The sequence below is a fragment of the Chamaea fasciata genome, unplaced genomic scaffold, assembly GCF_029207755.1.
Source record: "Chamaea fasciata isolate MVZ Bird 193981 ecotype frontalis unplaced genomic scaffold, bChaFas1.0.hap1 SCAF_1, whole genome shotgun sequence".
In the NCBI taxonomy this organism is placed as follows: domain Eukaryota; kingdom Metazoa; phylum Chordata; class Aves; order Passeriformes; family Sylviidae; genus Chamaea; species Chamaea fasciata.
Genome location: NW_027094086.1, coordinates 91,083,511 through 91,098,313, shown reverse-complemented (window position 1 = coordinate 91,098,313; position 14,803 = coordinate 91,083,511). Strand labels below are relative to the sequence as shown.

The 14,803-nt window shown below is 39.5% G+C and overlaps 1 protein-coding gene across 5 annotated transcripts in view; it reads right to left on the bottom strand.

Annotated features, from left to right (window-relative positions):
- Positions 1-14,803, bottom strand: part of RNF144B (ring finger protein 144B) — an 89,576-nt gene that overhangs the window by 19,003 nt on the left and 55,770 nt on the right. For all 5 annotated transcript variants that reach the window (XM_066189238.1, XM_066189235.1, XM_066189220.1 and 2 more), the window contains one exon: positions 3,567-3,671. In XM_066189238.1, coding sequence (XP_066045335.1) covers positions 3,567-3,671 — 105 coding nt within the window. The remainder of the gene's footprint in view (positions 1-3,566; positions 3,672-14,803) is intronic.

Genomic DNA, 14,803 nt, shown 5'->3' with positions numbered 1-14,803 from the left:
ACCTTAGAACAATACACGAATCAGAAACAGCAAAGCACAATGCCCTAGATATTATCCAAGTGAGTATTGCAGTAGAAAACCCTGTATGCAGTGGAGATTTCCCCTGATTCATAGCTTACACTTACACTTGGTGACTGGATTCACACCAAGTAAAACCATTTCAAACCGTGATAAATTACCCCTTATTTAGATTAGGGATATTAACTGGTACAATTAAATCAATGGAGCAAGTTCCCAAGAGAGACAGGAATATTCTGGACAGAAGAAGTCTGCATATTAAAAGAGAACTGCATTAACATAAGATGTTCCTTCTACCTTCTGCTTCCAGGAAGAAATCCAAATAATCTTTGTTTATTGTACAGTTAGAGCTTAAAAGGGCAAACATTTTAACAGTTCAACAAGACTGCTTTTAAACTGCCCTTGTTTTTTGCAACCAGCTATTTTAAAGAGTCTGTAGCCAAAACCATTGCCTTACCACCACCACCCTTCATTTATTTCTGCTAAAAGACAGCTATACTACAAGCAGCTGCCATCTACATGTAACAGGTCAAGACACGACCTAGGATTGCACTTGATTTCAAGCACTTCAGTGGAACAGTTCCTTCTGTTTGAATGCACTGTTTGTCAAAACAAAAAAACTGCTGGTTGAAACCAGTTTCAACTAGATTTTGTTGAAGGAAAAGGAAACCTAAGCCAGAGGGTTTCAGAAAACATATTTTCAAAGTACTGAAAAGTACAATATTCTAGTTCAGATGACTTTTCACTTTATCCATTTTAAGAAAAAAAACCAGAGGGACCTCAGAAAGTAAAGCCTTAATTCCCAACATCTCCTACAGTCTATGAATAAGCAGTTTACTCCCCAAGCACCAATGAAATACTCAACCGTGTTAACGAAACACATTCCAACTATTCACACTTGCTCATTTCTTCATGAGACATACAAGAAGAAATTCTATTCTGTGTTTAAATTGTTAAGTTTTTTCCTCCATCCATCTCCCAAAAGCAATAGAAGAACATGCATCAGAAGCAAGGCAAGAGCTTTGAAAAGGCTCTAGTAATTTAGGACCAAACTAGACAAACTCTTCAGAATTTTTCTGAGAAAATAAACAGGAATTAATTCTGATTTGTCTAAATTAAGGAAAATAGGTTACTGGAAAGCACTGAAGGAATATTACACACCTTGAATAAGGACCTTGAGAGGGAGAAGAACTTTCATAGCTGTACTGTGTTGATAGCTATACTGTGTAATAAATGCTTATAAGCTTTGTCATTAATTGTTCAGTTTCCTTACCGAAGAAAGCTCAATCCAAAATGCACTGAAGTCAATGAAGATGTTTCCTTCACTTTAAATTATGCCTGAATTCACCTCTATCTCCCTTGTGCAGGCTATGGCAAAAGGTATTTAAAAAAGCAAACAAAACAACCATTTTAGCTAACATAACGAGATGCATTTAGCTGGAAATATAGGAACCAATTGAACACCATGTCCATGACAAGGACAGTTTGAACTGCTATTTTTTCTCCAAATTGGAACAGTACCTGATGAACAGCAGTCACAGCATAGTCTAAAATGAACATGACATGAAAAATACACCTTTTCAAAACACTGATGCTATCTTAGAGGGCAAAAAAATTACCTTTTATTTTTGCTTTCCTCACAGTACAGGCAATATGTCATTCCTCATACCAGGGTCCTGGTGAGGAACTTTGTCCTGATAGAAGCCAGAGAAAATATACAGATCCCCCAGAGGTGAGCAGCCTCATACTTTTACACCAGGAGTTTGAGAGTGTGTAAGGAATAAACTGTAACTCTAAATAGTACTTCCATGCCAAACAATAGCCCAAGTTAAGCACATTCTGTATCATCTGGTAAGGTTCTGCTTTTTTAAGAAATAGCTTTAAAAGGCCACATTTTCACAAAGAACAGCCTTCATGTATAGAGGGAAAAAAAAGGGAGAGTGTTCATATACAAATCTGTAGTTTACATACTGTTCTTTTAGATTGTGGATGGAGTCAATCTATTCTGTCATTATGGGTTTTCTTCTGGGTGGTTTTTTTCCTTAAAGAAGTAGGTATTTGGTAAAATACATAAGTAGTAATTTTAACCAGGTTGGGGATTTGTTTGGTATTCAAGAAGGCGGCTTGTGTTTCAAGCACAGTGCCAAAAGGGAGTGTCAGAACATTCAGTCATCCACGGGACACTAATGCACATTTGGGCTGTTTAGTCATTCTGCTGTCAGCCCAAAAAACACCCAAGGATTAGGCCAGTGGTCCATTAATACACGTCCCTGGAGTGTCCTTTACTAAGGCAAAATTTATCTTTCTTAATTCTTACAGCATTGTAACCCTGGTCGAACAGAGCAGAATTCTTCCTGTCATTTGGTCATTTTCCTTTAAAAATACATTTTTAATAAAGGTTAGATACCTCCAATCTGGTCCAATGGGTTGAAGGACATTGCTACACCCTCTCTGTATCTTTGCAGAAAGAGGAGGAAAGAAAACAGCTGGCTACTTTTCTCAATAGCTGGATTCAGCCAAAAAAAGGGTTCCACCATATGCCTGCATGCTATAACATAGCTGAAAGTCCCATGCCCTGATTCAACTAAGCACAACATTTCAAATGTATGCTGGAAAGCAGATTCAGAATTTTTTCTGGAGAAAAAGTAATTTTTGGTATTGGGAATCACACTGTCACTGATGGTATTTGAATAAAATTATATACTTCTGCCACAGTTATGGCATCTGTATGCACAGGGCTCAAGAGAATCCAGAAGACAAATTTCTCTTCTTTAGTTCAGGGATGGAGATCTAATTCTCCTTGATTTTATTCCTGCAAACAAATGCTGAGAAAAAGCACAAAACCAATCAAAATCCCCTAGCCCTCTTATTTTTCCTGGCGTTTTTTTTGTCCTACTTGTATTCTCAGGCCCAGCAGGGACATTCCTGCCTCACAAAGCAGGCAAGCAAGCATCTCTTGGGTGTATCCCAAGAAACACCTTCCATATATCTCTTAAGACCTACTTCTACCTGATGTTGTGCAGGTACCTTTCTTTCCATATAATTATACAGCCCTGCATGATTATATTGGATTGCAAATTGGTCGTTGCAGCCCAAGATCAACATACACAAGGAAATTCTGGCCTTGCATACCATCAGTCTGAGTTCTTGCTCCTAAGAAAGATGCAAGAATTTCAGTGTTTGCAGTCAAATCAAATCTGACTGAACTGACAGTCTAATGGAGACTCAGCAATTCTGGGATACAGGGTATTCTGGTTAAGTCACCTGCATGGGTAATTGAGAGGCTGTTTAGATGCCAAGGGAACTTCCCCCCGCAAAGCAGAGGGGAGGGAAAAAGGAGCAAAACCCTTGAAAAACATCTGTTTGTTTCTATCTCCTCTTGTCAGTCGGGCCTCTTGCCAAAAGCTCATTAAAGGTAAATAAAGGGAGGAAAAAATATATGATTATATTTATTATTATGCAGATCAAGAAATTCAGGGGATATATGTTAAAAACAGAGAGAGAGAGGGAGAGAGAGAGAAAGAAAAAAATATGAGAAGTATAGATACCTCTGCTTCTTGTAGGGTTCCATGGTTCAAGCATACCATGTCTGGACATGTGATAGGGGAACCACAACCCTCTTGAATTGCCAGCTCCATGTACTGCTTTAGACACTAGAAACAAATAAAGAAACGAAAAAAAAGGTTATAGCCCACATGTTGTTAACAACCAGATGTCAGAGATGCTGTGCAGTTCCCACCTTCACCGCCTTAATTGGCGGTCCTGAAGCTCCAACACATAGCAAACATCAATTATTATAAGCATGAATGCTACAAGTCATTACATTGGAAAGAATGCAACAAAGAACAATTAATTATGCATGACTTCATCTGCCGAGCACCACATTTACCTAAGTCAGCAAGTCAGACTTTTCAGCCCTAACAACTCCTATGCTCTGCTAAACTGGGATTGGAGGATTTGGCAGGGGTGAGTATCTCTTATTCTAATTAAACAGGCTTTGTGTCTTTGTTTTTTCCTCCTGTGCTCTTAATTGAGACTCTCAGCCAGCAGTCTCCATTGTAGGAGAACTCATTTACAAGACACCACTGTTCTTAGTTGCACAAAAGGGGAAAGGGGTATAGCACTTGGTTGGGAGGTTACAATCTGCCCTATAAGATGTGCAGCTACCACTTCTTCCTCCCCCTCAACCTCCCCCCACCACAGATCAAATAATTTCCACAGTTTATCACAATTTATCATCATCCTCCACTCTATCCAAAGTCTATTTCCAGCATGGAGGCCACTTTATGAATGTTTCCAAATTGCTCCATTACAAAACCAGCAGGCTTCCCTCCAAGCTCAAAAAGCCCTCTATTTGAGGGCCTCTATGCCCCCACACTTTATCTGGCATGCCAGTTTCAAATATATTCAACTTGTCCTTATAACACATATTATACTCTTCAATAAAATCATGGCACAAAACTCATGCAATGGACCAAAGAACAGTGCTTGAACCGTTCCTCCAAATTGCACAGGCAAGTAAGTAAGGTCACTTCTAAATAAAACCAAACAACAAAGTTTCCTCAAAACAATGGCAAAGCATACAATAAATTGCAAGTCATCATCAACAGAACAACAAAGCATGGATTTCTGACAGATTTTGGTATCAGCTTGCACAGTTTACTGTAAATGAAAATAAACATATGTTATGAAAAGTAGGACTGATGTAGTTTTTTCCCTACAGTTTTATATTTCATGCCCACATAACAAACCTCCTCCCCAGTACTGCTGACTTCTTCCCTTAATGTCCCATCAATTTTCAAGAAATATGTCAAAGTAAAACATGGTTTTGAGACCTCTGTCTCTCTGCAAACTTTCAGAAGAGGCACTGAGTTCAAAAGCTAATAGGTGAGTGATGGGGAAATCAGAGCCTTTCCAAGTATGGCAGCCTTAGACTCTTCAAAAAACATAGTTTTATTATTTGTAAGCATGTAACATTCAAGCCTGTGTTAGTCTGGACTATTCTGAGAAAACCTTGCATATTGCACTCTGATTAAAGAAATTTCCTCATTTGTTTTTTTTTACTGGAAAACTGATTCCCTGTTAACCATCAGGATAATTAGGACCTTTATAAATGGAAATGAGATTTCCTTATTATTCTGTCTCTCTACTGAAATGTCCATATCCACATTTTGCTTAATTCTGATGAGCTATACAGAGATATTAGCTCAAGCAAGTAGAATCATCTTAACTTAGTAGCATTTTAAAATAACTTACTTGTGATTTGTAAATATTTGAAGTGTATTCTCTTAGAAGAACATTGGGATATAACCTAACTGGTAAGCTTTAAATATGTACCTCATTAAGCACTAATGTATTCAGATCCAGCAGGCACCTCTATAAGAAAGCAGCAGAGCAGGCTGAAAGGAATTGATGGTGCAAGTAGTACGTGGGAGGCAAGGGAGATACTCACAAGTGAAACGCAAAAAAGAAATCGTGTCAGTCACTGAAGGCAGTATTAGCTCCCTAGGGATTATCAGCCCAGATTTAACCAGGAGTTATTCTTTTATTATTCCAACAGCAGTCTCAGTGCCCTGTCGCATCTTCTCGCCTACTTCTCCGAGAGGCATCCAGGCACGGGGCTTCTACAAAGTCAGTTTATCCACCAGATCGAATCACCCTCCAGCACAGCAGCTTCCTCACAGAGCAGTAAACTGAGCAGGTATGGAACCACAGTGGTGCCTGGGAGTGGACTCCTGGTGACATTGGAGCTGCCAGGGCCCTGCCCACATCTGCTACCATGGTCTGGGCAGTGGCAGCAGGTGACATAGGGAAAGCCCAAAAAAAAACCATGCCCAGAGCCCAGGGTGGCTCCCAGTGCCATTACTGATGCAGATGGAGGCTGTGGGTGACCTTGTCCTCCAGCTCCATATTCATTAAGCACTGAGCATTGCCCACATGCTTCAGCACATATCACAGGAGAAACAAGGCAGCAAGTACTCACTCCCTACACAGATTTTCTCCCCAGCTTGTACCTGTACCCAGCCTCCTCCACAAATAATGTAAACATAAAATTCTGCCCTCAGAGTCCCTTCCCCAAGGCCTGCACATACTGCAGTGTGTTGAGTGCACTTCTTAGATATGTGGGCAGAACCTCCTTACATCTCACTCCATCTCCTCATGGGAGACCTGATTACTTTCTGGATCAAGGCTCAAGGCAGCATTTGGTGAAGGGCAAATGTTTCCCTCTCACCAAAGCATTCAGGTTGCCTTAATTCCTCAGCAAGCATGAGAGAGCAACCTTTTACTTTTGCTAAGATCCTGGGTTCTGTCTCCTCTGTGTTGCCGCCTGATATTTAGTAATTTGTTTTGACAGCATGGTACAGTGGGTTTGTATTTTGGGGCCAGCTCAGGTCAGGTAGTTACAGAGAGAGGACAAAGCCTGAGAAGTTACTGCAGGCCCAGCAGCAGCCCAGAGGCTTGTTCTTAATTTAGACTCAGGACAGGAGCTCGGAGCACTGACAATTACGCTTCCATACAAGGATGGGCATGAAGCTCTTAAGGACCTTCGATCCACAGTATAGATCTTACAATCAGTTTCCATATGCAGTATCTAAGTCATTAAGTGGTACTAAGCCAGGACAACAGAGGTTTCTGAGGATTGCTAATGGATCTGGCTTCTTCTCATCTAACACACTGCTTGGTTGTAGGTGAGCAACGGTGGGCAACCAAGCCTTCCGTGGTTCTTTTAGAGGCTGCTGTGTTTTCAGCTTGGAGAGATTTTGTAATTGGGCTGTGCAGTGCCATAGATATTCAAGTACATCCCAGAAAATCTCCCTGTTAAATCATTTTTATAGATATGAAATCTTCTGTCTTGACTTTCTGTCCTTGGAAAAGGGGCTTTGGGTGCAATACAAGAAGGGCTTAAAGTTACTGGGAAACTTGACGGAATCATTTAATATTTATTGCTGGAGGATTAAGCTTTTTACCAAAGTATGTACGTGAAGGAAGATGCGAATTTCTTGTTCCCTCTTAGCACCAAAAAAAACCCACTGGAAAATCACTAAAATATGCCCTAACTTTGCAGCAAAACTGTTTTCAGAGGGGTTTTACCATTATTTACAGCTCAGCTACTAATTTAGCTGCTTACTTGAGAAGTGGCAACTAAGAGTATCTGAAAAGATGCAAGCCAAAAACATGATGAAAAGATGTTTCCGTGTCTGTATAATGAATCACGACTGACCTTCTCAGCAGTGTGTCCTCCCACACTTTAGAGAATACATTATTACAGACATAAAATGGCAAGATTTTTTTGTGCATTTTATCTACAAAAATCAGCAGTATCTCAGGAAAACTGCATACACTACATATGCTACTTAATTGCTCTTCAAAGTGAAGGAAAAATCAAGATGCTCTGCCTTCTGTGATATAAAGTGTTGCCTGAAAGGGTCTTAATCTTGACATCCAAGAAATCATGAAAACTCAACACCCTGGGCCATAGTCTCCCACCAATTTCCCGCAGTGTGGTGACTTTTGAACATGGAGAGCAGTCAGTGGCTGGAGTAGCTTCAACACAGGATCTGTGGCTTACAGTGACATTAATGCCATCCTCTTACTTTCCATGGCCAAAGCCAGCAAGTTTCCATGAATGTGTCACGTAGCCAAGGCAGAATGGTGGAAACAAAAACTAAAAATCTACCAAGGTCTTGCTGAACAGGTTAGAATCCTTCTGACTACAGATAACCCTGGAGGTTTCATTCCATTATGTTCACCCCTCAAATAAAAAGCAGACACCAACACAAGTAGTTTTAATTCCCATACCTGCAAATGTGCTCTAATCAGTGACATTCAGTTTACTCAGATTTTCCCCACTGAGCAACTATATCGTGTAAATATCTGTGTTCTGGGAAACATAATAAAATCCTGAAGCATTCAAGCAAGAGAGATCAATTCAAATGTAATAATGTAATTCCACTAGTAAGACTCAGTATACCCAACAGAATGTTTTGTTGCTAATCTAGCTTTGCAAAGCATGTTTTGCTCCTGCTGGATTACTGACAACTTCAGTCAAAAGAGGACCACGTCTATTTTTTTCTCTGCCTGAGATTCATAATGTATAATGACTTTTTTTTCCAATAATTTGCTGTCCAAGTGTTTTGGGGTGAGATTTTTTTCCTCTTATGCTGTTTTTGTCTTTCAGGCCATCATGTTCCTCTATTTAATAAAATAAGATCAATATCCGGTTACCTATTTCACAAAATGCTATTCATGAGTATCTAGTAAATTAAGGCCTATAAAGTACCTGGATCAAATTATCATGCAACATATATGCTTTTTTTTTTTTTTTTTTTTTTTTTGCTTTTTTTTAAAAAAAAAAAATCTTGCAAGACTTGTAGGAAAGATTATGATTTAGGCAAATTCTTACAAACGCCCCAAGTACATATTCCTCTCCTGGAGCTAAAGGTTGGTTGAAAGTGTAAATTGAAACATGATGGAAATATCTTTAAAAATACATTAAAAAGTCTAATCAAGGAATGCACAAACTAGTAATATAAAAAATTCCTTCTACAGTAATAAACAGAAGTGCTTTCTGTGGTCAGCTTTGAGCCTGAGAAAGAAAATTCTGTTCAGACTATTCATGGATTTTTCATTTCGACATTTCAGCATGCTGCTCTAACTTCAACCTTTTATTTCCCCAAAGTATATTGTACAGAGGGTATTTTTTATGTACTGACCAATAAAAATATGTCTGTTTGGTTATGTATTCACTCTGCAAAAGGATCATAACAGTTCTTCATTTTAACATAAAAATGAGTTCAAAGTGTAACTTCAGTGTTACATTGCTAGGTAATGATGTGACAAAGACACTATACCCCTTTCACTGTGAAATCTAAAGTTTCTATTCAAATCCACTTTCAGATAATTATGTATCAAAGACAAAAGATGGATCTCAATCATTCCTTCATACTGCTTTTCAAGTACGTGGCCATGTTCCATTACCTTGCTCCTCTCCGACCTGCTTGCAACTCTTCAGCTCCCAAAATGCAGCCTCTCTAATTTGGATACAAAAGCATAAAAGAAACCCCATGTGACATGACAAAGCTGAACAGGTACCTTTATTAAGAAACATGGAGGGAGGGCTAGGAAGAAAAAAGAAACTGAAAACGCTGGCTAATTTTCCCATCAAATGCCACTGATACTGCTGCCAGCCACTGTTTAGCAGTTGGTAGAGGATAGGTAAGGGTATTTCTCTTGAATTCAATTATGCAAAGGTAAAGAACAGATCTACAGTATTTCCCAGGCAGTACTAGGCCATGATCTACATGAAACGTGAAAAAGCACAAAATTATGGAAATCATCTTGCCAAAACAAGAAGGTCTTTCCTCCTAACATGAAACTTGAAGACAATTTCCATTTAAAAAAAAAAAAAAAAAAAGAAAAGAAAAAAGAAAAACACAGGTCTCCCTGTCCACAGGAACGATTTACAAAGTTTAATCTCTCATCCATGGTTGTCCTCAAAACTATTTCTTTCGGGTTCGGGTTTTTTTAGCCTAGGCTTTTTTACAAACTCCAGGTTTGGGGGCAGGGCATGGAAATACTGTATATGGAGAGAATACTTAACTTTTCAGTTGACATTCCAGACTGTCTCATGATTCAGAACAGATGAACAAATAGGCATCCAGTTTTTATTTTAGTTCTGGGCCATGGTTATGTACTTTTTATTCAGTAAATATATAACATTCATTTTATTCTTATACTTTAGAAATGTTACCTGTTCTCAGTGCATACACAATCTAGAATTACTAATTTTGGTGAGACAGTTCGCGTCAAAACTCTAAATTTAACCACCTAATCCACCCAGTATCTAATAAAATGTGTATTAGGATAAATATACCCCCCTAGACAGTACTCAGAGTGTTTATGGCAGATCTATATAATTTTTAATAATATGTTCATCATTGCCATGACATCTGCGCTGCCGCATGTTCAATCACCCAAACGGATCAGTCACTTTCAATGTGTGGTACTCAAACTCCTCAAGTATCTCTCACAAGGTCTTAAAACTAGATGAAACAAGTGTATTGGCAATTAGCTTGGAGGCATTTGCACTTCACTTGGAAAAAAAAAGGTGAGGCTTTTCCAATTAAAGTTTTTAGAAACTACATGACAAAAATAGAAATTTCTTAATTTGCTACAGATAAACTTGTGATAGGCACAGTTTAACGTGAGGAACAAAATTCCAATGAAATATGCATATTGCCCAACCTCTATTTTAACTGCTAGAGACCAGATACAGTGATAAATGAATGGATAGAAGATCAAATGGATAGAAGATCAGGCCACATAAGAGCCTTATCAAGAAAGATGCTTGAAAGAAAGTGAAAAAATGCCCCTGTAGCTTCAAAGAACATACAATCAGTTCATGGCTCAGTATGAGGAAAGGAATAACATCAGTAACAAGAATTAAATTTTGTCACAACCAGGTGAAAACACCAAGCAAACATGACAATGGACCAGAATATAATTGCCTCCACTTGGTCCACAAGTCATTTTTTTAATGGAATCCTTCAAATGTACCTGAGAAATACACTGTCATCAGCTTTGCCTCAAAATATCTACCAGTGCTGCTAAATTCTGCTCAGAAACACAGTCTGAAACCAATTTACCCATGGCCCAACACATCCTGGCAGCCTTTCATAAAAAGCAGGAAAGGTTCCTGATAATCGTTGCCATGAAGTGGTACCACCAAACAGAAAAGGACCAGAGAACAGGACCAGAGAAATTCACCCTTCACAAAATGGAACCAGCTGCAAACATAATTTCTCTTGCCAAAAATCCGTGTCAAGCCAAACCTGGCCTTACCAACAGCTACAAAACAGACATGAGCATGAGACTTATGTCACAATCTGGCTCAGTTACTGTGGCACCTCGAGGCACTGACAATTTACTTCACATTGATTTCTTCATTGGTTGAATGGAGATAACACCAACTGCATCAATGCAATGCTGTCATTAAAACATTAGTTCCCTCTTCCTCCTGTCTTCCTTTGGCCATGACCCAGAGGCTGCCACCTCTACTGACTTCAGAAACATGCAGTCCCTTTCCTGAATAGTAGCATCCATCAAAAGTCAATGGGTACATCTGTACTCTTTTGGTACCCCAATGCTCCCTTTGGTGTTACTCTGCACAGAAATGCAAGAAGTTCTTAAACCATCAAAATTACTATTGAAATGGTCTGTGTTCCATGCCAATATTACCAGGTGTAGGAATTCTCTTTTTTAAAACTTGAAAAAAATTATTCTGAAACATTTCAAATGTCGAGCTGGGAAAAAAAAGAATCCCAAATTTCAACACTTCCAAATGGAAAACAACTTGAGGTGAGCTTTATATAAAGTAAGTGGGGCATTGCAGCACAAGGTATATTTAGGAGGAGGAGAAGACAGTGAGTGTTGTGGTGCAGTTGTGAGAAAGTGTCTCATAGGATGAGGAAAAAAGTGGAGAACAAACCCCTTCTTGAAAATAAGCACAAAAAAACAGCAGTGATACTAAAACGCAGTGTTGGACAGACAATGGCAAACCAAAATATTCCCTTACTCATAAGTTTTACTAAGTATTATTTCAGTGGATTATTCATACACAGTTGTTTCACTTAGCAGGTATCCCCTTCTTTTTGCCATCTGCCTCCTCCTTGTCCTTGATCTACTCAGTCTCCTCCGCTCTCAGACTTTTCTACTCGTGTTTTTTGCGAAGACCCCTCACATTAGTTTTTCCAGTTTTCCAGTGCTCCCCTCCACAAACAATCTGAAACTTCACAATGATTAGGGTGAAATGTCACTATTCAGCCACCCAAAGGAGGCAGGACAATGCACAGTTGTTCTTGGAGAGATTAAGGAAAGTAGAGGAGCCTTAGAGTGTCCTGTTGATTATGTACCAGCAGAGAAACTTCTATTTCTGTAAAAGTTTCTTCTTCTTCTTCTCTATTAAAAGTAGCTGGCAGCAGCCTCTTTTTGAGGCTAAAGCCCCCAAGGCCCAGGCAGGCAGCTGCCCATGGCACCACACTGTCCACACCAGCAAAAGAGCCTTTGGAACCCATGTCTACCCCTTGCCTTGTTGTCACACAAAGCTACAGCAGAAAATCTTGTTCTCCAATTGCCTTTGGAACACCTCCTACTTGTAGGAGCCCAAGACAGTACAGAAGCTACCGGGGTGTGCATGCTGACTTCTCCTTTTAAGGCTGCATGAAGTTTAATCTCATTTGACTGCACTGTGTGCACCAAAATAACAAACAGGTAGATCATCATGGTATTTGTTTTGCACATTTTGTAACCCAGTTGCCTCACACGCTTCTCAAAAGTACAAGACTCAACAAAGAATTTGCTTGGGGAGAAAAAAAAAAAAGTGAATCATGCTAGTTCAGCATAAACCTGTGCCAACAACACAGAATAACATACTTGAAAGCATCTTTTCAGTTTGTTACATGTTGTCTCCAACATCTCAAACCCTGTGCCAGTATATAACACACAAGAGAGATGGACATGACCTGCTGCTTGACAGAAATAGCAGCAATCCCATTTATTACTCACCTGGATCTCATGGGGTCCCTGAAATGCTTAAGAGTAGAGGAAGAAAAGAGGAAGGACAAAACCAGATAGAATTGGTATGCAGGGAGAAGCCAACACTGTGATTTTTACTGACTCCTAAGACCACGTTTCTGCAACAGCACTGGCACTGATTCCATCCTGTCACCACTGCCACCAGGGCAATCTTATGCCAGCTGCTAAAAACTCCCCTCTAAAACTGCTTACAGGCTACAGACTCACAACAAGTCTTTCATGGGGTCCTTGGTGTTTTCAGTGCTACTACTAGTCCTATACTTCTCTCTTCCAAAGGGTAGACTATGCTGTGCCAGACACCAGGGCAATTCCAGCCAAGGGAGTGTGAGATGCACATGATCACAGCACGCACTGTCTCTCCCTGCTGGATTCCCAGTTTCAGACACATTTTGAAAAGGCAGGAGTCTCCTAGATGCACACTTTCCATACAGTCTAATGAGCACCAAAGCCTGGGCAACACCCAGTGTGCTGTGCAAAGGCAAAGCAGGGAGGGTAGCCTGTCCATTTCTGACACTGCCCCACCAGAGCACTCCTGAGTCTTACCTGAGTGAGGCACTGCAAGAGCTCTCTGGGCAAGGAAAGAAGGAAAAGAGCAAACATTTAGGAAATTTTACTAGAAATAAGTATAATATTCAAAATATTATTCTGTAAGTGGATCAATCAAGACATAATTAATATTAGTATGCTTTGAAGCCAGAAGCACTAAAGTGCACTAAAATACTGTATTTTTTAACACCATAATGGTGTGGACAGACACAGCGTATAATTTTTTCACATACAAAAGTGAGCACCATGACCCCATGGGGGCAAAAACCTGAGTAGTTGCACATCCAAGGAAGAAAAAATTGCAGCAAAAGGTAAACCTAAGGGACTGCTGAAAAGAAGGACATCCCCCCCAAATATACAAGGATAAGTGGGAAGACAAGGAACAAGATGAGCAGTATCAGGAACAGATAAGACCTCCTCCCCTTTTGGGAAAGAGACAAGTTAAAGTGACAAAGGGACCATAAAATCATGCAGTTTGAGCAGTACATATATTGCTGAATATCCACATGTAAAAGTGCACACCACAGCATGGCACTCTGCAAAGGTTTTATAGATACAGGAAATGAACTGAATAATGTAAAGTTCAGCCCTCTAAAACTTTCACAGATAAAATATATCTCATGTCCCTTCCTAACTCTCTTCAGAGATCAGTCTTTCATTCAAAACTAATTTAAATCCAATGAAACCAAGTCATTAGGTACACTGCAGCCATTTCTGAATTCTTGGGATGTGTAAATGTGTGCTTTATCTCACACTGCAGTGGAATCTTATGCCAAATGCAACACATGTTGAAAATTACAAGGCTGATGCCTCTTCAGACCTCACTGAGCTACCAAGTAAGATGGCAAGTATGTTCTGCAAGCCATCTGCTTTTTCTGCTGAGAACAGAGAGAGTAAAAATGTTTACAGTTATTTGAAAAACTCCTGCCCTACTAGCAACATTCCAACAAAATACAAATATACACATTTCTAAAGCACAGTTTACTTACTTTGGCTAGAACACAGCTTTTATGGAGTATTTTGTTTATTGCAAGAGTTTCTAAGCTGAAAAAAAAATTGTTGTACACAATTCTAAGTTGTTTGAATGCCTTCATTTTACAGGCTACAAATGGAAAGGAAATATAATCTCACCCCCACAGATATCTAAACAGTAACAATTTCTAATTATTTCCACAGCCACAAATGCTGTGAAGAACAATCATCATTGTAGCATCACAACTACAGTTAGGAAGAAAAAAAAAAAAAGACTTCACATGTAACAGAACAAAAAATTAACAAAAGCAATAGTTTCAGCTAATTGGAGCAGAACCTATTATGACTATGTCAAGTCTTTTTCTATTTCAAGTTTAATACTACTCCTGGATCTATAAAATTACACTTTGTGACAGAAAAATAAGCTATACAAGCTGAGAGCAATGCTAGCTGAAAAACTGCAAAACTGATGGGTGCTCAACCTCATAGCTCACAGTCAATATTCTTACCCCAAAATCTTTCTTAACTGTAGTGTGAAGGTACCTGGATGTCCTGGCATGGGTGAGAAGAAATTTAGGGCATGGCACACCAGTAGAGCTGCTGCAGGCTGTGCCCTGAGCAATCCCCCATGCAAGTCCCAGCACTCCTGACACTGCTTTTTGGAGGCTTTCCA